General features: G+C 41.7%; 1 protein-coding gene across 1 annotated transcript in view; it reads left to right on the plus strand.

Moving 5' to 3' along the window:
- Positions 1–21,971, plus strand: part of sspo (SCO-spondin) — a 129,121-nt gene that overhangs the window by 53,271 nt on the left and 53,879 nt on the right. The window contains exons 40-60 of the mRNA XM_088918147.1: positions 86–355; positions 888–1,015; positions 1,515–1,656; positions 2,996–3,127; positions 4,055–4,244; positions 4,561–4,687; positions 6,683–6,719; positions 7,573–7,693; positions 8,655–8,868; positions 11,405–11,546; positions 11,834–11,986; positions 12,606–12,728; positions 13,897–14,397; positions 16,288–16,452; positions 16,968–17,147; positions 17,770–17,934; positions 18,467–18,658; positions 19,049–19,171; positions 19,307–19,436; positions 20,321–20,446; positions 21,494–21,585. Coding sequence (XP_088774273.1) covers positions 86–355; positions 888–1,015; positions 1,515–1,656; positions 2,996–3,127; positions 4,055–4,244; positions 4,561–4,687; positions 6,683–6,719; positions 7,573–7,693; positions 8,655–8,868; positions 11,405–11,546; positions 11,834–11,986; positions 12,606–12,728; positions 13,897–14,397; positions 16,288–16,452; positions 16,968–17,147; positions 17,770–17,934; positions 18,467–18,658; positions 19,049–19,171; positions 19,307–19,436; positions 20,321–20,446; positions 21,494–21,585 — 3,453 coding nt within the window. The remainder of the gene's footprint in view (positions 1–85; positions 356–887; positions 1,016–1,514; positions 1,657–2,995; positions 3,128–4,054; positions 4,245–4,560; positions 4,688–6,682; positions 6,720–7,572; positions 7,694–8,654; positions 8,869–11,404; positions 11,547–11,833; positions 11,987–12,605; positions 12,729–13,896; positions 14,398–16,287; positions 16,453–16,967; positions 17,148–17,769; positions 17,935–18,466; positions 18,659–19,048; positions 19,172–19,306; positions 19,437–20,320; positions 20,447–21,493; positions 21,586–21,971) is intronic.

Consider the following 21,971-nt stretch of genomic DNA (forward strand, 5'->3'; position numbering starts at 1 on the left):
AGTCTCTATACTGATCATGACTGCATTTCACTCCTCTGTCTGTCTTGTCTTTATTTGTCTCTGATATCCCCTCCTTGTTCTGTAGAGGAATGCCGTGGTCCTCTCGGTGTCAGGTCACTGCCAGACTCCAGTTTCAGTGCCTCTTCTGAGCAACTAGGTCACCCTCCCTCAGCAGGACGGCTGAATTCACAGGATTCCCGCCGTGATCTGCAGGGTTGGAGCCCTGAGCCAGACCAGTACAGGGCACTGACCACTTGGACACCTGATGGCCATGCTGACCTTGGTGACCTCATTGACCTCACAGCACAGCCTCCATACCTACAGCTCGACCTACTTCAGCCCCGTAACATCACTGGTATGTGCTCTGAGTATAACAGGGAGGGCTTCCCACAATCTTTTTTCAAGGAATTGAATTGTTGCTTTTAGTGCTGACTGATATGATAACTACCAAACTAACCAAAAATGAATGGATTTAACAGCAATTTTTCAATCTGGCCATTTTGTGATCCATGGACAGAGGGAGAAAGGAGGTTTGGAGGAGTGCAATATTTTAACTTATACTTAAGCAACTGTGACAGAAGCTGATACTCTGGATTTTTAGAAGAAATTGTGTCATTGTATCTTCTACTTTCAACCAGAATGGCCCCCATTTCAGCCGAATGGCCTCCTCTGTTTAGTAGCATTTCTTAAGTTCTTCATGATGCTTTAGATAATGCCAACAAAACATCAGGAAGAGCTCGGGACATACAATAAAAATTCCAGGCCATAAAACAAACTAGAGTGCAACAGCTTTTATCAGGTTAAAGCACAGCAATGTTCAGCTGGTCTGCATAAAGTCTGTTTTCTTTCAGTTATTTTCTTACTCTTTGTCTGCCTCTGTCTCTCAGGAATTATAACACAAGGAGGGGGTGCCTTTGACACCTTTGTGTCTAGTTTTTACCTGCAGTTCAGCAATGATGGGCAACATTGGTACACCTACCAGGAGCTGCTAACTGATGCACGCCCAAGGGCTAAGGTATGTTTGACTCATGCTTGCTAATTACCATCCAAGGCATGAAAAATCACACTATAAGCAAAAAGTGGTTTCTTATTTAAAAAAACCCAATGACTGCATGATATTACCAGATTGATTTCCTCTCCCTTGATTTCCTCAATCTCATCCCTCTTTTACTCTCTACATTCCACTCTCTCAAAGTTGAATTTAAATAAGGTCTGACCAAATGTCTTTCTTCCAGAGCACTATCAGCAATGCAAATAATAATAATTATAAATAACCACCCCTATCCCTACCACTCTTTTCTTTATCAATCTCTATATGTACAGAAGAACAAGCAAAGACAGATGCTCACAGTGGAATGGCAAATAGTTGGCTAATATTTGGTTCCTGGTTCCAGCATCTGGAGCATAACAGGAACTATATCTCTGTCCTGACCTCTTTTCTTTTACAGCATCTTTTTCCTTCTAGGAAATTCTGGGCCAATTGGCCATTGAGCCCTTTCTTATTCACTCCCCAGGTGTTTCTTGGGAACTCAGATGATTCAAGCACAGCTGTGACCCGCCTGCAGAGAATGGTGTTGTCGCGGTTTGTCCGCATCCTGCCGCATGACTTCCACAATGCCATTTACCTTCGTCTAGAATTGCTGGGCTGTGGGGAAGGTACGACACACACCTCTCACACTCATTCACAGACCTTTTCATTCATTGTTGGCCACCTTCACTCTTTGTTTCATTCTCAATATATTTTTTTGATTCCTCTGTCACTACCTACCTATCTTTCTCTCATAGTCTGTCTTTCTCCCAGCATTTTTCTCTCTCAGTTGATTTTTCTCTTTTAATCTTTCAGTATCCAGTAAGAGTTGCTTAATGATATTTTGTTGCCTCATTCTGTCTCAGTTTCTACTCAGTTTATATTTCCACAATATCACAATATCAAACTCTACAACAGCATACCCTGATAAAAATCAGGCTGTGAATATTTGGAAGTGTGATCCAACCCATTGCCCTATATGGAAGTGAAGTGTGGGATCCACTCACAGACCAGTATTACACTAAATGGGAAAAACAGACCTGAAGAAACCCTGCACACAGAATTCTGTAAAAGCATTCTCCATGTGCAGAGAAAAACTCCAAACAATGCCAGCATGGCTGTACTAGGCCAATTCTCACTCTTAATAAATATGGAAGAGAGCAATAAAATAGTGGATACTCTTAAAAAGCAGTGATTAGAACTCCTGCCATCACGATATGCTGCTGATCCCAGGATACTTAAGCTCACTTGACACCAACCAACCTCAGGACAGCACAACTAAAACAAAATAATTCAAAGTCAATCAGAATTCGACAGAAGCCAAACACCACTACCTTATCCATTGGGATGCACACACAAACTGAAATACACAGGATTCTAAAACAACAATACACTTTGGCTGAGTATCTGACCAGGGTAAGAAACTGGAAAAAAACAGACTCTGACAAAGGCTCAGTGACCAGTGCCTGGCCATAGAAAATAGGATACAGGCAGTCATGGCTACCCAGAGAGGAGAGAAATACCCCAGGATCAAACAAATATTCTTTCCTAAAAGAACAAATCTAATCCCAGTATCCTCACACCTTCCAGAATCAGAACAGCTTCTAGTTGTGCTAAGGGAGGGAGAGGAAACGTTAGTGCTGGCAGCCCAGTATGTTAATTCCTGTCACAGCCTGAGGAACAGTGAGCCTCAGATTAATGTTTTATGTGATATATGTAAATATCCAATACTTTTTGTAATGTCTGTAAATGTTGCCTTATTTGTTACTGCTTTGACAGCACTATGTAATTCATTGGTCATGTTAAAAATTTGAATTTGAAATTGAACAGTATCTCACAATCTCATTGTGTTCTGTCAGTCTCCTAATTCTCCTGACTGTTGCCTTTTTCTCTTGTCTTTTTCTGTCTATACCTCTACCTCTGCAGCTGCTCACAGGATGTCCACCCCTCTACCCCCTGCCCCATCAGTCTCAGTATTTAAGCTGTGTGAAGAGGGACAATTTCACTGCAGAAATGGGCGCTGTGTGCCAGCAGGGCCCAATGGGAGTGTGTGTAATGGGGTCAATGACTGTGGAGATGCTTCCGATGAGCTGCACTGTGGTGAGCTCTAATTAATCAATCAGTGAAATTGTATCTGTCAATCTATCTGTCTGACTTTTGTGAATGTATCTGTCTATGTAATGTGTCTATATTTGGAAGAAGTATTATTTGATGTAAATTGACTCTGCTCTGACTACTACTGCTACTACAACTAATAATAATGAACTGCAATTTCACATCTCACATTAACATCTCAGAATTTAACTTTAACATCCATAGATCATGGCAGTTCTAAAGCACAGTGTTCCTGGTCACCATACTGTACCAGTGTTAGTTTGAAATCCCTTGGTGAGAGGGAAGGGTGCCACCTTCTGGTCCATCGGCACCACTTCCAGCAGCAGTCTGGTTTTCCTTCAAGATAAGGTTCTCCCAGTTTTCTTTATTCAGACTATCGTTACAGCATTACCTCTTTTATAACAAAGGCAAAGAATAACTCCACTGAATGCCTCCATACAGACAACAACAAATCAACCTTCTTCACTTTCTGTGGGACAAGTTGGTGATCTACTTTACTCTCTGATGTGGGTGTTAATGAACTATTTCACTGTCTGTAGTGGATTTTCTCTCTTGATTGAACTGTGCTGTCAGTACCCCTTCACTTCTCCAGCCCTGTAGATTTCTAGTCCTTCAGCTTTCATTGCTGTTTTTTAATCAGGCATTTCACCTTTGGGTTGTATTTAAATATTCTGATGAGTTAGTAATTCATTTAAGGTGTCTCTTTACCTTAAACATCTCTGGGAATAATTAGGAACAAGACCTTTTTCCATCCATTTCTTACAACACCAATCTCATTTTTAGTGAGAATGCATACTTAAAGGCGAGCTGTTGACCTGAAGGTGATCTGTCTTGAAATACTGTAGGAGAACCGAAGATCTGTGCAGCTGATTGCCAGCCTGTGTTGCATATGTCTCCATTGTGTTTCTGCAGGCTCCTCTCCCTCCCCACTGTCCCCTGGCCCTCGAGGATGCCTGACGTCTCAGTTCTCCTGCCCTCCCTCAGGCCCCTGCATCAGGGCATCACAGCGCTGTGATGGCAGACGGGACTGTCCGGATGGTGCAGATGAGAGGGGCTGCACCCCCTCTTTAGACACCAGCACACCAGGCACAGGCGGACACAGGTAAAGCACTGTCATTTGCAGAAAACCGCTTTGAAAGAATAACACAGCAATAAACCCTGTGAGACACATAGTAACATACTGACTCACAGTGCACATCACTACATCACATTCTGATATCACTGGAACAGAGTAATGGAGCCAGTGAAAGGTATTGCCTTAACATCCACAATTTCACTTGTTAAGAGGTTAATTGGAAAGAAAAAACATTCATTCTGTATTAAATACAAAACTTCTTTGTACAGTAGGAATAATGGCTGTGATAGATCAGCAGACTATTAATTTACTGTTATAATTCCATCTTGTGTTGTCTGTTTAGGCCTTCGGAAGACACTAGGAATGCTACAGTGGCACCACCCCCTCACCCTTCAGAATCAAGGACACCTGCCATGGCTGCTGTCACCTTCTCACAAACTGAGGGGCATCCTGGCCTTCCTACAACACCTGTGAGACTCCAGATTGTTGTGTCCTGACATTTGTGTGTACTTTCTAGCCTAATTTGGCTTGTTGCTGGGATTTTCTTGATGGATGCACTGTAGAGCTCACTGGTGTTAATTTGCCTCAAATGAGTGAGCATCTTTAATAGCTGATGGACTAAACTCTTTCCCAGGGACAGTGTGTGTAACCTAGGAATGTAGATTAGCTTACTGCAGATGGACCCTGTACTTCAGTGCTTGTTTCTGTATGGAGTGAAGTTAGGGCAACAGGCAAGATTTCTGTAGGACCTTATGATGTTCATCATAAATTTGATTCTCTTAAGTCCCTATCTTGTTCACATTGTCCCCATGTCATTCCAAGCAGTGAGTAAACTAGGCTCAGAAAAATGGTTCCATTTCATCTTAAGTGTTCTGAGATTGATCTTCGTATATTTTGCAGTTGTCTTAGGCAGCAAAGTCAGTCAATTTATACTGTAAATAATCAGTGAAAGCACTAGTTAATATCAAAGCTGGGTAACTACGGGTAAGTGAGATGCAAAGATCTTAATTAAAGCTACTTACATTTGTGCCCATTTATACAGTTGGGAATTTTAATGAAACAATCTCAGTGAAATATCTTGCTCAGGGTACACAACAGTGTCCCACCAGGGATTTGGACCTACAGTACTAGTTTTCAGTCCAAGGTTGCTTATCCCTGAATTAAAAAAATCATTTCATATACAGTATATTCAAATCTGTAAGCTCAATATCTGGTGTAAAGCATCTTTGGCCGCAATAACAGCCTCAAATGATGAACAACGATACTGGCTTGGTGTGGTGTACTTTTTTTGCCCATTCTTCTTGGTAGGTTTGCTGAAGCACTCTCAAGTTGCTATAAGATTCAAGTCAGAACTTTGACAGGGCAACATAAAGACATTCATAATTTTATGCCACTCCAGAGTAGCTTTGGCCTCAAGCTTTTCATCACAGTTCTGAATTATCTTGTCTGACCACAAAACCTTTTACCACATGTTCTGCCACAAGTTTGTTGAATCACATTGAAGTTTTTTTTTTTTGCACTTCATCCATATCCCCATGCAGAATTTGAGATAGTTTTGTTTTAGTTCCATAAAAGCCCTCTTTGTGGAGTGACCAGGACATTGATGACACTGGACTCTTTCTCCCATTTCAGCCATTTAACACTTTCAAAGTCACTGTTGGCCTCACAGTGACAACCCTGACTCTTTGCCTGGAGCATAGTTTGGAGGGACAGCCTGCTCTAGACAGTTTGTGTGGTTTCCGCTTTGACTTCAGCATGCGTAAAGAGACATTATAGGTGTTTGAAAGGTTTTTATGTCCTTCTCCTGATGTGAGCCTTTTATACAGCTTTATTCCTGAATTGTTTTGGAAGCTGCTTAATGGTTGAATCTTTGCTTGAAATTCACTTCATGGCAAAATGACCTTACAGCATGTATTTATTCTGAAAGCATCCGAACTATTACAATACTATTACACATAGACAGGGGCCACACAACTGCTTCTGTGTCTAATTAAGGCAATTTTGTGCATTTAAGTTTGGTTTCCCACCGCAAAGGGTTGAAATACTTTCAATATGCAATAATGACTTTTCCATTTCCCTTTCACATTAATAATCTATTTAATAATTCTGTGCAATGGTCTGAACCACAAGGCACTGTATAAGAACATTGTAAAATGAGATTCACTGTGGACAAAAGGAAGCCATTCCACTTCCCTGTTTACTGATATCTAATAAATCCTAGATCTTCATGCAATCATTTTCTGAGTGTCAGTTTCATAAAGTGTAGTTTGTTTCAAACTTTGAGTAAATTCAAAGATGAGGACGCAAATTTCTTAAAGATCTTATTTTTAACCAAACCACCATTGTAATCATCTATCATTAATTATACGTATGTTTGTCTTTCTCTAGGTGAGTGTACCTGTCTGTGTTTTCAGTAGGTCAGCCCTTCTCCTGCCTAACCCCTTTCTCTCTCTTTTTGTCTCCAGAAGCCCACAGGCGCAGGTGGAAGCCCTCAGCCATCAGGTGTGTTTTCCTTTAATCAATTAGCATCTGTATCCACAAGCCTCAATTAAGTCATTTACCTTGTATAGGTTCACAACTTATTTAAGCATACTGTCTTCCATAAAACTTGTGACAATAAATGTTTAGTGCCAGAACTACTGTATGTTGTATCGTAGTGAGATATTCCAAGATAAGTTACATTTTACTGCTGGAACTGTAAACTATCTTCTCTTAGAGATTCTAATGGAAATGGGAAAGTTTAAAGACCTGTATTAACTGATTAATAAACCATTAAAGTTAACATTATGTTTTTATAATTTTATATTTGTGCCAGATTGTGAAAAGATTCAAGAGAAATCCCTGGAAATAGTTCAAACATGTTACAAATCAGGGGTAGAGTTTGAAGTACAGTAGTTGTACTGGTAAAAGTGGTAGAATTGCATTGTTCTCCTGAATGTTCAGGTGTGATTACATTTTAGGAATGTCAGGGTACCAGCCTTTTGGCATAGTGTTTTTTAATGTGCACTTGGGCTATACATTTTGGTGTCTAAAACACATACGTATGTGAACAGAGAGGTACTGAATTAGAGCATTTTAAAAAATGGAGCATGTCTGCCTCAGGCGTGTATGGTTACCAGTTTGCTTTCGGCTAAGGAAAATGAGTAAAAAATGACAATTCTTTAGACTCAGATCTGCTTTCCTCCCACTTCTGTAACCTTTTGTGAAGATCTTAAATTGGGCCCTAAGACCAGGAACCAACCATCTAGTTTCTAGGAGTCACTGAAACAGACACTTACAGGACTACTTTCAAAGATTAAGCATGTTTTTTTCAGAGGACTTGCTGTACAAAACTGTGTCTTTCTGTACTCCACAGTCCCCTGCGACTTGCCCCTGGGTCTGGAGGATGGGCGTATCCGATACGGCCAGTTGAGCGCCTCATCGCACCATGAGAACAACCCCGCTGATGCAGGCCGCCTCAACATCGTTCCCAATGTGTAAGGAATGAAGAGAGGGAGGAGGAGTGAGGGTGGATACGGGAATGGGGACACTGAGGGAGGGCCACACTGAGACCTGTCCCACCACCACAGCACTAAGCATTCTCAGTGGTGCTGTGTCTTCTGCAAATATATTAACCCAAATTGAGTTTTATGTTGAACTCAATGTCAAAACTCCCATTGAGTAAAGCAATATATGGACAGTAGGGAGTTACACTCTGAAATCGACAACCTACAGTATAGAGTTAATGACAATTGTCCTTTTGGACATAAAGGTACAGTAGTTAACTGTATCACAGGATACATTTTGCCTAATTCCAGGACTGCAAAGCCAAAGTATCTAAACTGCTTTTTTCACGATTCTTCCCTGTTTCTCAGGCAGACAATTATGTGTCATTTCCAAACTTTATTCCATACTGAAAGGAAAAGAGAAGAGACACAATGTTTCAGCTGTGGAGCCCTCTTCAGATGTGACAGTTGAAGAACTCTCTACTGCCTCTTTTCTTTTCCTTTCAGCACAAATAAACATTTACCTGTTTATTTGTTATTTTATCTTCAACCCATTTCTAAACTTTTCTGTGTTTTTAAATTAGTTCTAAAATTAGTTACACATTAGTTATAACCTTCTGTCAGACTTAGACCAACAACTGAAAATATAGAGGTTTCAATTTTTATTGGTTGACAGTTTTGCGTTGAGTGACATTTTCAAAAGTTTAAACTATATCAGATGTTTCTCATTACTTGTATAAATTATATACAGTATAACCAGGAATATATGAAGATATTAAGAAGTCATTAAGCTTGTTGTAACTGACTTCTACTAATGATTAATACAGTTTTATCAACAAAAGTTAATTGTTTCTGCCCTTCTAGCCATCTTGTCTACACATTATTTTCAGCATGTGTTGTTCTTCTGTGTACTGTATTTCTGTCTAGCATTATATCTCTTTGTCTCCTGCAGCCTCAACATGGAGCCAGGGTGGAGCCCCCTGCAGGGTGACTCGAGCCCTTACTTCCAAGTGGACTTCCTGAAACCCACCTGGGTGTCGGGAGTCGTGACCCAAGGCAGTGAACGGGCGCGTGGCTCTCTTACCAAATACCGCCTGTCCTACAGTCTGGGAGGGGCAACGTTCACAGACTATACTGAGAGCACAGAAGGGAAAGGCAAGGCTAAGGTACTAACACACTCTCTGGCCTCATCTATGGTGACAGAACACACAGTATGTTTTAATGGGAGTGCATGTGTCAGCTATGAAAACAATATGTGAGAACAGTGAATGTTATATCTTAGAATGTTTGGGTTTTGTAAGTAATTTACTCTACAGATAGATATAAGTTTATCAATGATAGCCTTTCTACAATATATTTAAAAAATATCTTTGAAAGATTGCTTCAAAGAAAAATAATGTATTAAATTTTAAAACACCTTTTGCAATAAAATGTTATTGAATGTAAAATAATGAACCCTCGGAGGATACAGTTTTTACTCAAAATGAATGGATGAATAATGGACTTTAAAGCACTGAAGTCATGTTAGATGGAAACTGCCAATAATATCATGGATACAGCACTGTATTATAAAAAGACAAGTATCAAAAGAGAAGGCAGTAGCTGACAAAGTAGGGAATATGTATTTACAAATAAATTAATAATTAGTATGCAGGAGACAGTGCCAGAACATTGCAATTTTTACTGTATAATTTAAGAGAAAAGATCCCCCAGTCCAATGACTTGACAGTGACAAATTATACCATCTGTTCAGGTTAAACTCCAATAAAATAAATAATCTGCACAGATAGACTGGTAGGCTGTTGCATTTCTGTTTAAAGAACCCAGCAGCTGATTGTCATGTCTCTCACATTTCTGTCTCAGTTGTAAATAATTAAAACTTTATGGGAGATTTGTAGTAGTAACTGAGGTTAGATTCTATCAAAACATACCTATTGTTGGTTTTTCCCTCGAAAAGAATGTTGAAATGTTTCTAGTAGAATTTCAGTACAGTGAATACATACTGTATACATTTACACTTCACTGCACTGTACTTCTTGTCCCTGCTGAAATTCAAAACAGGCTGAATGCAGGATCCAAGCACATACAGGCACCATTCCCTAGACTAGTGGTTCTCAAACTTTTTGGACCAAGTACCACCCCTGATCAAACCAAAGCATCCAAGTACCACCTACAAGTCATCTTCTCATAGGAACCACAGAAATTCTCAATGACCAACATGTGCGCGCGTGTGCGCACACACACTCACACACACATATAATAAATATTATAATAATAAACTTTATTTGATATAGCGCCTTTAAATGTGGCTTCTCAACGCGCTTTATAGAAAAAAAACAGAAACAACAACAAATAAAAATAAACAATAAAAAAGCACCATTTCAGTGAGAGGGGTGAGTCTGTTTAGTCGAGCAAAGCAGATGTGAATGCATTTTTCGAGCCTTGATACAATTCACTACAGAGTCTAACAGATTTTAAATCAACAGGAATTTTCTTGACGGCAAAGGTCTTGCGGTGGATGTTGCAATTCGTCCATTCATTATTGGAGCAACCTGTCTAATTCGTGCAACTATACCGCAGTGTCGGCTTGTCATCGCTCCAGCGCATTTTATCCAGTCGATGCCATTCTCTTCGATAAATTCATTTAGAAGGTGAAATATGTGCTTTCCTGTAGTTCCTGTTGGTAGCGGTTTACAGAACAGAAAGTCTTCATGGGACGTACAGTACCCTCAAACTCGTATCTAACATAAACGAGCGAATTGGCCAAATCGACTACAGACTCATCTACTGTAATTGCAGTGAAAAGCATCTGCTCATCTTAACACGCTCTATCAGCGTACTTTTTATATTGTAACACTTCGGGGTTCAGGTGGGCGTCCTTGCCGCTGCCGCATCAGGTCGGCCCCCCACCGTCGGGGACTCGAACCCGGGCCTCCAGCGTCACTCAACAGGGACCCAGCCTCTTGAGCTAAAGAGAGATCTCTCCTGAGCCCAGCGGCTGTGGTCCTGCTATTACAGGGAAGGGCGGTGACGTCACCGCTCTGATAAGCCGGCTCTTACACACTCACTGGTGGCCGTAAGCGTTACAATATCATCCGCCATTTCAATAATTCTATGAGTGTGTCTTTCAGAGGGGGCAGCAGGTCCAGCTGTTTAGCAGCTTTTTCTCCACACATACAGTAATACGTGTCCGCTCTTTTGCCAACGGTAAATAAGGTTGTTCAAAAATAGTGTGGGGCTTACATGCTTTAGCAATCCGCAAACTTGTATTCTTCCCCGTTTCCGTTTCAGGAGTCCGTCTCAGAAGTTAAAAGAAGTTTTTATTTCATGCGCATGGGAGCGAAACACAGAGACTCTCGGTGTATTTTTCTCAAATTAACCTAGAACAGTTCTTAAATATTTTTATGTTATCTATCACACTTTCCTGTGCTCACAAGATTAGGCCCACTATCAGGCCCAGAAACATACAGTGCCCCTCTATAGCCAGCAGAGAATCTTAACTGTGCCACAAGACCGGGTCTTCTGCTGTGGAGGAGTTTTACACTGTCTAGTTTTAAGAGGGTTTTCCATCACTTCTGCAACTGACTCAGTGTGTAGCATAAAGACCTGTTTACAGTAAATGTCCTTTACAAAGGTCCAGACAATCAAGTTATTGCAGAAAGCTGTGTTTCGGTGTGTTAATTCGTACTGCTGTACGTCCAGGTGTTTGAAGCTCGTGCTGATAGCAGTGCCCCAGTGACCCAGATGCTAGGCCAGGTGATCCAAGCACGTTATCTGCGGATCATCCCAGTGGCATTTACGCACACCTTCTACCTACGTGTAGAGATACTGGGCTGCACTGATGGTGAGGATCTGTTTGCTGTGTGTTTGACCATCCACCTGTTGAATATTCTTTTTCTGCTTACTCTGCTTCTCTATCAGGCATTGATTGTCCATCAACACCTTAATCTTTCCTTCTTTTACCTGGTCTCCTTCATTTTTTCCTGTTGTCCTCTGTTCCTCACTAGCTTCTCATTGTCGTCTTTGTCTTTGTTTCTTCACCTTTCACTCACATCGTTTTAATTTTAGGATTAGTGAGTTGCTAAGTGCCAGAGGACAGTGCTAAGGGTTGCTGAATGTTTCACTTCTCAGATGAGACCCCACTTCCTGGCAGTGTGACAGCACCGCAACGACGCTGTGGGCCAGGGCAGTTCGAGTGTAGCAGTGGGGAATGTGTTAGTGCCCAGACTGCACTGTGTGATGGCCGGCAGGACTGTGCTGACCACTCAGACGAGCTCGGCTGTGGTGAGCAGCGACACAGACAAACACAACAAGCACACATGTACATGCGCAATTTGAGCATTGTTAAGCAGAGTTCAATGTACAGTACTATGATACATTATAAGATAAGATCACTTTATTGGCCATATACAATTTCTTGTATTAGGAATATGTCTTTTCACATACCCCAACTTGCTCTCCATGAGACACAAAAACAGGGAGAGAAGTCTGGGGTCAGAGCACAGGGTCAGCCATTTATACGGCGTCCCTGGAGCAGTTGGGGTTAAGGGCTTTGCTCAAGGGCCCAACGAAATAGGATTACCCTGCTGGCCGCAGGATACAAACCTGCAACCTTCCAGCCACAAGTGCCGATCCTTAGCCACATAGTCAGCGCACCACCCCAATTACCACTGAGCAGAATACAGCAGTACAGCAGTAACATAATGAAAACATTGACAAATATGGGCTAGTTTTAAATGCCCACAATTATAATCAGCAGTAAGCAAGCATGTTGTATATCGGAATTATGCTGCTTTGCCCTCATGTATTAAATATCTGTTGAATTATATTTTAAAGTCGTCCCTGAAAAGAGTACAGTTCCTAAATCCCTCTTTCACTGATCATTGTGTCTCTCTCTTCAAAGGCACTGTGTACCCCCTGTCCACGCAGTCTGCCATACTGCTCACCACAGCCCCCCGAGAAAGAAATGAAGCCAAGGCAGGGGGGCACACCGTGACTCTCATCCGCCCACCTCCCACACAGGGAGGTATGGCAGCACTCTCTCCACTAATCCACTCGTCCAATTACTGTAACATCTCTCCATGGGAATCCTGGGATTTCTCTACATTATTTAAAACTATCTCAAACCTACTCCTTCATAGCCCTAGCCTTAACTCCAAGATTGTAACCCTGACCTTAACTCTAACCCTAGACCTATATTTATCCTGAAAAGCAGGAACTTCCCTAATTTATGTAAATCCTAAAAACATTCCTAAAATTCACTTGGTTTATTGAAGCTGCTTGTCATTTTTCTTAATGGGATGCATTAGCACCTTGTACAGGAGCCTTGTGTCACATTAATGTACTGCCCATTACAGTACTTGCTATATGTACAGTAGCACTTCACATTATCTAAATCCAGAGCGAATAGCAAGAGTCCAGAGCTGGGTGATCCATCCAGGACAAACAAGACAAAGTTAAAAACTGGAACAGGACCCGGTGCAGGGAGAGGGAATAAAAATGGGGATAACGGGACCAGGCGCTTTGAGCCCCGGACTCAGCTGGGTCTTGACACCGATAGGAGGCCTATGCCGTCAAGCCGCGAGCATAGGGCGACTTGGTGGTAGGCAGGCCTCCGGGTGTCCGTCTTCCAATGCAGAGCCCGGAATAGAGTGAGCGTCTGGGCTTAAAAGGAGGAGCTGGATTGGAGGCAGGTGCACATGATCAAGTAAAATGTGAAAGAGACGGAGCGCACTTAAGAGGAGGGATTACATTCGTGACACTAACACTACTACTTACTGTACACTATAACAGTTAATAATGAGTGACAAGGCTGAATATTTACATAATGGCTATCAAAGGCTTTGAAGGCCACTTCTCCTTTGCATTGAAAATGCCTTTCAAATGCATTTATGCTTTTGCTGTTAGCCTTTGCCTGTTTCTCAGCCTGCTGTGGGTTCAGCCAGTCTCTTAACATGTTCAAGTAGGTAGCTGTGTCAGCATGCCTAGGCTGCAAAGAAACAAGTAAAGGTTTATTCCATGCTGAAAGGAGAAGAAAAGAAACACAATGTTTCGACTGTGGAGCCTTAAACCCAAAGAAGGCTCCACAGTCAAAACATTGTGCTTCTTTTCTTCTCTTTTCAGCATGGAATAAACCTTTACTTGTTCCTTTGCAGTCTCATAACATGCTGCTCTGTCTCACTTTCTCTTCACAGACTCAAAGTCCCACCCATCGGGGCCTGCACATCCTTTCCCCAGCTCTACAACTCCTGGACCAGGGATGCTCCCAGGGGTCAAAGAGCACACTGGCCCTACAGGGACCCCAGGGGTCCTGATATCAGTCTCTCCTAGCTCTCCTGCCTCTCATGGAGGTGGACCAGGGCTTCACACAGGGGGCCCCCAGGATGGGCAGCCTGGCCTTGCCACTCCCAGATCCCTCACTACAGGTGCCCAAAGTCTAGGACCGCAACAGCCGGTAGCCACAGGAGAGCCAGGAGTTCACCATATAACCACCTCCAGGAGTGGGGGACACATACCAAGTCTTTCACCCCCGCCTCACCCTACGCCTTCTAAGGACATGTACAATGAACTGGGCACCCTCTTAACTGCCGTCCCTGGAGTGCGCCCCATGACCTCCCTTCCCAGCCACCCTGGTCTGCCTCCCCTTCCTCGACTGGCAGGAACCACCACAACCCCTCTAACTATTGAGACCACAGGCAAGTTTGAATCTCACGATCTGCCTATGAATGTCTATTTCTCTGTGTCTGGCTCCATGACTCTCTCGCTTCTGTTTGTCTGCTTGAAATCTGACTGTGAATCCTTCCATTGTCTTTTTGTCTGTCTTGTCATGTCTCGCTATAAATCTTTCTGATTCATATCAAATTCTAAAAATAGCTTTTTTAGAGTATAGGGTTATACAATAACTTACTCTAAATCAGAAAAGCAATATGAAGACATAGTTCAAGTAGGGAGCTGCGTCAGCATGCACAGGCTGCAAAGGAACAAGTAAAGTTTTATTCCATACTCAAAAGAGACACAACATTTTAGCTGTGGAGCCTTCCAGCTGTGTGAGAGACAAAGAAAAATCTTCAGTTGATAAAGCATGGGAGAACATGTGGAGAGGAGACGGAAGCAGGGGAGAAGCAGAGAAGCAGAGTCGACACTGAGGCGATATGAAGTGAAGAGAGGTGTGAAGTCAAAATCTGCAAATGAATAGAGGATTAGAAGGAAATGAGACGTTGAGAGAAGTGGGATCCTAGTTTCGGATAATTTTGGTTTTGGATGTCTTTCTGAAATAGGAGTTCCAAAATTGAGAGCGTAGACGGAGAGATCAGTATGATTGTGGCCATTACAGGTGAAATGGGAAACTATATTCTTGGGGAGATCTTTGATCCTCACAGCCCTGACAAGTTCCCTCAAACAGTCCCCCAGCCTCCTTTCTACTTCACCAATGTAGATAGCTTCTGCAAGAGATGCAGTTAATAAGATTGATGGAGGTACAAGATGTCATCTGAGTGATCTGGAATTGATCAGAGGAGCCTTGAATGTGTGTGGTATTGGATATATATTTACGGGTGATGCAGCGAGTTCTGTTGCCCGGTGTGGATGATTGCTGAGGGCGATCAGGGTTAGCTGTGAACAAGAAGGTTACGCAGATAAGGTTGTCAGCGGAATGAGATGAAATTGTCATTAATGGTCCTGGGGACAGAAAGGTGTTAGGGTGGTAGGGAAGCACCAATGGAATGCGATTGTGAGGCCAGGAGTTCCTAATTGAGTTGATGATCTGAGGGATGTTTTTGGCTTGGGAAAGGGCCCTGTCAATAACATGGGTGGGGTATCCCCTAGTAATGAAAAAAGAGTGCATTTTGAGGTCTTGGTTTTGGAAATCCATGTCGTCACTGTAAAGTTGTCGCAGTCAGAGAAACTGTGAAAAAGGGAGAGAATTTTTAGTACAGTATGTGTGGTGTGAAATGAGCTGTATATGAGATACTGTAGCTGTGTAAATCTATGGGTTTGTAATAGACACAAGTAGAGATTTGTGGATGGTTAATGGATAGGTTTATGTCTAGAAAGAGAAGAGTAGTGGAAGATATGTTACCTACTGTATATACTTGAGGGATGGGTAGAAGTTGGTGAAGTGATGTTGCAAATGCTCTAGCTGGTTGTTAGAGCATGTGGCAGCATCAACACAGTCATCAATGTATCTACTGTAGAGGTCAGGGACAAAGATGGTGTAGGAAGCGAAGAAGCGCTGTTCTACCCAGCTCAAAAAATATTAGCATAGTTGGGTCCATCCTGTTGCCCATGGCAACTCCACTAACCAGCTGATAAAAAAAGGTTATTGAATGCAAATTTTTCCAGCGTGTGCTTGAGGGCTGTAAGACTGTCATTGTAGGGAATGACAGTGTATAAGGATGTGATGTCCATAGTAAAAATGTAACATTCTGGGCCCTGAAACTGGAAATCATTAAAAAGTTGGAGAGCATGGTTGGTGTCCTTAATGTATGAAGAAAGGCCTTCAACCAGTTATATGAAAACATAAGTGCATAGAAAGTGTATAAATAAGCAGAATCAAAATCAGAATGACTCTGTCCTCGTCTTAATAGGCTCTAGTTTGGTGACACCTACCACTCAGGAAAGTGACCATGGACATCCTAAGATCCTGTGCGTGGAAGGCCAGTTTGCTTGCCACGTGTTTGGCTGTGTAGATGCCATGTTTGTGTGTGATGGACAGACAGACTGCCCTGATGGATCAGATGAACAACAGTGCGGTGAGTGTGTGCTGACTGCATTAAATGAAGACTCAAGATAGATTTTTTACATTACCAATATTAAATACAAAAGGCGGATCATGACATTTTAAAGAAATGGGCTGTTCTCCATTTCTGACACTACGATGGATTGAGCATGGGTTATTAACATGTATTGGGGTCATTATGTACTTGGGTCATAAATGTGTTAACAATACAACTCATGAATTATAATTTTCACTTTTTCCATTATGTTTTTCCATTATGATATGTTTAATATACCTAATCTAACACATTAAGTTAAATATATAATTTAAGACAAAGTTAATATTTGATGTGGCAGTTTCAATGTACTTAGAATAAGAATAAGAATAAGTTAGAATAACATTGTCCATTCTATAATTTTGTTTTGTTAACATACTTTTTAATTTATAATAGCTTTAGTTCTGTTTTCGGCTATCATTATGGCTCACATTTGGAATAGTGAAACTGAGGGGAATGTTTCAGCTCTCTCCTGTGCTTCTGTCCTCATGCAGGCTTTACATCCAGACCTCCGTTCCCCACTGTGCCTGTTGGCCCAGAGATCCGCCCCACCCCAGTGCCTCACCCCTGCTCTGCCAAGCAATTCCTGTGTGGCACAGGAGAGTGTGTCCACCTGGACAGGAGATGTGACCTGCAGAATGACTGTCAGGATGGCTCGGATGAGAAAGACTGTGGTACGAAAGAGACAGTCCTCCTGGGGTCCTCATAGTGGTGTCACTAATGAGTCCATGAAATTAGCTTTATTGTGAAGTTAGAGGCTTTTATGAAAGAAATGTTGCTGTATCATATTCACACACACATTTTAAACACAGCTTGGTAGTTTTTTTTTCTCATTTTCTTTAATGAGTCAAAGAGATCATTGACAAACACAGGAATATAAAAAATAAAACCAATTACTTATTGCCTCAGTTATCACAAATAAAAGCATACTTTATTGTTATGGAAACAGCTTTTACTGTATTGCACCTTCATTTGAGGTGTCTTAATGATAGACACTACATTCTTGGTAGTGTCAGAAGAACAGTGTTTTTGTCTGTGGCAGAGATTGATTGCATCTTGGCAAGACATTACAGATGATTGGACTAACATAACAGTTATTAGAATCAATGGTAGCAGCAGGTAGATGTATCATAGTACTGTTAAAGCTGAACGGGAGTAACTATTTTTCTGAAAAGTCTGAGGGATAATTTTATATTTTTACTGGTGTGTTGAATCATGCTCCTTGTGTCCATTTACCATGCCAACCATTGCTCCTGAAGCTCTTACTGTGTCCTGCTGTGTTCTACTCTGTTGCAGTGGACTGTGTGTTGTCTCAATGGACACAGTGGAGTCAATGTAGTGTATCTTGTGGCTTGGGCTCCCTGTTCCGCCAGCGGGAAGTCCTGAGGGAGGCCCTGCCAGGAGGAGATTGTGGGGGAACTGTGTTTGACAGCCGGGCCTGCTTCACACGGGCTTGTGCAGGTCAGCACAGATACAGGGGCCTGCAGAATGTCTCGCAGGAGACTGTACACAATCTCTCTCTCTCCCTCCCTGCCCTGTTGAATACAACCTCTCTGTCACTTTGTGTCTCTGTCATACCCTGCCTGTTTCACACTGACTTACTGACACATGTAGTAGTCAATGTTTGTCTCTTTCAGTAATGCTTTTTCTGCTTTGGTCAGTACACCTACCTTTCTTTTTCTGTTTTCTGCTTTCACTTTACAGTATATCACATTTTTCTCTCACTTTAATATCTTTTCTCCATCTTTCTATACTGCAAAAATCATCTCCCAACCGTTATCTTCCCCTTTTCTCTTTCCCCTCTCTAACCTTTCTATCTTTATCCTTGCCCACATTCAACCTACTTGGAATGTTAATGCCTCTTTCACTTCCCTTCCCTGTTTCTTTCTTTCCAACTCCCCCTTTTTCCCTACTATTTCCTCTCATTCATCACCCATCCCCACATCTCACCCCCCCCTCACCCCTTTTTTCTCTGCCCTCATCGTTCTCTTAGTGCATGGCCAGTGGTCGGAGTGGTCCCAGTGGTCTAACTGTGATGCCCAGTGCAGTGGAGGAGTGCGGGTCAGAAACAGGAGTTGCTCGAACCCTCCTCCTAAAAACTCTGGGCGGGAATGTGAAGGAGGGGCCGTGCAGACACAGAGTTGTAACACCCACCCCTGCAGTACCCCCTCAGGGGCAGAAACAGGTGAGAAGCAGATCCATATTGTGGAAAGACTGCATGGAGTCCCTCTCTGTGTTTAACACAACAAGAGTAGGAGGTACAGCCTGGTAGACATTGTCTTTCTAGTTCAAAGTATACTGAAATGTTAGAATTTGGATTAAGGTTAGTACTATATTTAGTTTGAGACCCTCAAAAGCAATAAAGACTTCAGTACATAGTGTATATTTTTAGCACCTTGCTAGAAAAAAGAACATTGATTATCTCCTGTATTTATACACACAAACCTGTATACACACTCACAAGTCCATTCAACTGGAGAGCCTTTCTAACAGTTGGAAGTGTCATGCAGAAGAGTATAGCACTCTCATAATCTGTGTCTCTGATGTCTAACCTCGTTCTGTCTTCTCCTGTCAGGCTGCAATGAAGGAATGGTGTTGGTAAAAGAAGCAGATTGTCTTGCAGGCACAGTAGACCCCTGCCCTCTTACCTGCTCTGATCTCAGCGGCCAAAGCAACTGTAGTTCCAAATGTATCACAGGTATGGGGCACTGTGCAGGGGATGAGGGGTGTGAATCTATGTTGTGTATGTTACCCTTTTTATCCAGTATCTTTGTACCATATACAGTATGAACGCTAAAAGAAAATGCCTGACTCCACCCCTTCTCTTTTACAGGCTGCCGGTGCCCTCCTGGCTTGTACTTGCAGGGGGGGCACTGTGTCAATTCCAGTCAATGCTTGTGTCTCTGGGATGGCCAGCTCCTGCAGCCCGGAGAACAGATCAGGAAGGGGAATTGCAGTCAATGGTAACTTTCCTCCAAACACTCAGACTGGGTTACATAAATATGTCAAGAATAATACAGGTGTCCCTATTGCACACTTGAACATTTCTTTTTGAAGCTTTTAAATAATTGGGAGGTTGTTTTTTTTCATGTTCTAAAATGTCATAAGGTTAATGTTGCAAAACATCCATTATTAATAGAGCCATTTTCTCTACTCTGTCAGGCCCCATCCAATGCTTATCTGGGGTAGTACAGATCTACTGTATCCAATGTACTGTACAGTACATGTTGCTGTCATCTTCTGTTCTCTTCTGTACCTTTCTCCATCCATCCATTTTCAAACCAATGAACATTAAAATCAGAAAATTATTTTTAAATTCCGATTGCATCATCAACAATGTCTGATCATCCTCCAAGTTCGGTATCATGTGAGGATTTGACTAGTTAATTTACTAGTTCATTACTGTAGTATGCCAGAATCAAAACCATTGATTCCATCTTGTCAATTTGAGTATTCGCTCCCTATCTGTACCATCTTGTTTACTATCTATTAACCAGTTCTAAATTCAAAAACATGCGTTGAACTAAATTTCTACTCTCAACAAATTAATATAATTAATATTTTATAAGAAACTTTTATCAAAAGTGTTCTGAAAATCTATACAGTATATACCATATCATATACACTGTCTGAATTACTGTTGCTCCTTGTTCAAAGATCTTTAAAAAGTTAATTTTTAAGACCTGCCTTTTCTAGATTAATGTTAACTAACCCTAGATATCTATGTAATATGGGTAATAAAATTCCAAGATATTGTTTTTGGAACTTTAAAAGTACAATTTTAAGATGTTTTTTTTTTGTTTGAAGCTTGCATGCTGACAACGCTTGTTGTTTTTCTTTATTTTAGCATGTGCCAGGAAGGACGCGTTTCTTGCAATGATTCCCAGTGTGGGATGAGATGTGATTGGACAGTTTGGTCATCTTGGGCACCGTGTGACAGTAGCTGTGGTTTGGGACTGCAACAGCGGTACAGGTGAGTAATATTACTGCTTGGAGAAGTCAGTGTGATACACAGCTCATTGCTTCATTGTTTAATCACCACTATTGTCAATCTGAACACACTGAGTCAATCTGAGGGGCAGTGTTTGTGCAGTGTTATAATGACCTACTGTATGGTGATTGAAAATACCAGGCTTCTATTTCAAGGAGTAGTACTGCATTGGTTTCATTCACAAATTTTCATAATCTCTCAATTCACTTATTGTTTTTATAGTTGGAATCACAGAGATTATTTTTTACTATACTCGTCAGCTTTAAAACAGTCGTTTTTAAATTTGAGGTTGCAGCTACCAATCCTTTGGATGGAGAAAGACTTATATGGAGAAATTTATATGGAGAAAGACTCCTCTGAACCGCCCACCTTCGAGATTTGATTTTAACATGTCACAGGCAACACAGTCTCATACTGGGGGTTCATTTCCAACAGGAGGAGATGCGTGTCCTTACATACAGCACCATATTCCTGAAAGTGTCCTGTAGGCCACATTGACTGCTGTTCTCCTGAGAGCTGAGAGAATCCTGGCCAGCTAACCCCACCCTACATACTGTATGGTGACACTCAACCACCAGTGCACTGCTGCTTGGGGACTTCCCCTTACAGTCGGATAGTGTCATGATGAAGGCACATAAGGTTAATGTTATTGATCTTATGGTCATGGAGCTTAAGCTGTGGTCAGGCAATTACCTTTTCAGGTTAAGCCACTTGTGGGGCCTCTGGCTGTAACTGAATTAATTAAGTGATTCCTAATCACTGAATTAGTCAATTATTCACTGTGGATTTAGTCAGTGATATGAAATGCCTATACCAGGTCACAGCAAGGTGTTTAGGACTTCAGTTGGGGTTAAAATTATTCCCTAATAATGTCTAAAGCACTTTAGAACTATTTAAAAATTTAAAATGGTGGATACAATGCCAATTTTGGGCCCACAGCCTGTGAGTTGTGCCTTTGTACTGATAAATTTTGTATGGTTTAAACTGCCACACTCATAATTACCCACTGTGCTCCCCACCATCGATCAGGACTCCAGTGATCCCAGTTAGTGTGGAAGGTGTCCCCCCTTGCCCAGGAGACTCCACTGAAGTGCGTGAATGTCATACACCTTGTGAGACAGGTAAGGCTGGGTGCAAAGTATAAAAAGTCCTAATTATTTTTTAGTACACCCAAACCTCTTTTTACAAATGTTCTTTTTATGAAAATTCAATACCACGAAGCCTGTGAATTGTTACCCACATTTCGAACTGTGAAAGTCAACTTCAAAACTACAAAGCCATATTGTTCGTTACATTATCATAATAATTCTGAATAATTCAGAAAATCTTGTCATACTGTACGACTCATTTCATATTGAGAGCTCACATCAAATTCCAAAGCCTATGGAGTGACAGGAGAGACATCAATAATACAGTCATTGTGTGTGCTCTTACAGTTTGTAAGTATTTGTTGGTTAGACTTCATCATGGACCCTAAAGGTGTTAAGAAAATGAAACACAAAAAAAG

Source organism: Atractosteus spatula, chromosome 6 (genome assembly GCF_055471065.1).
Source record: "Atractosteus spatula isolate fAtrSpa1 chromosome 6, fAtrSpa1.hap1, whole genome shotgun sequence".
NCBI lineage: Eukaryota > Metazoa > Chordata > Actinopteri > Semionotiformes > Lepisosteidae > Atractosteus > Atractosteus spatula.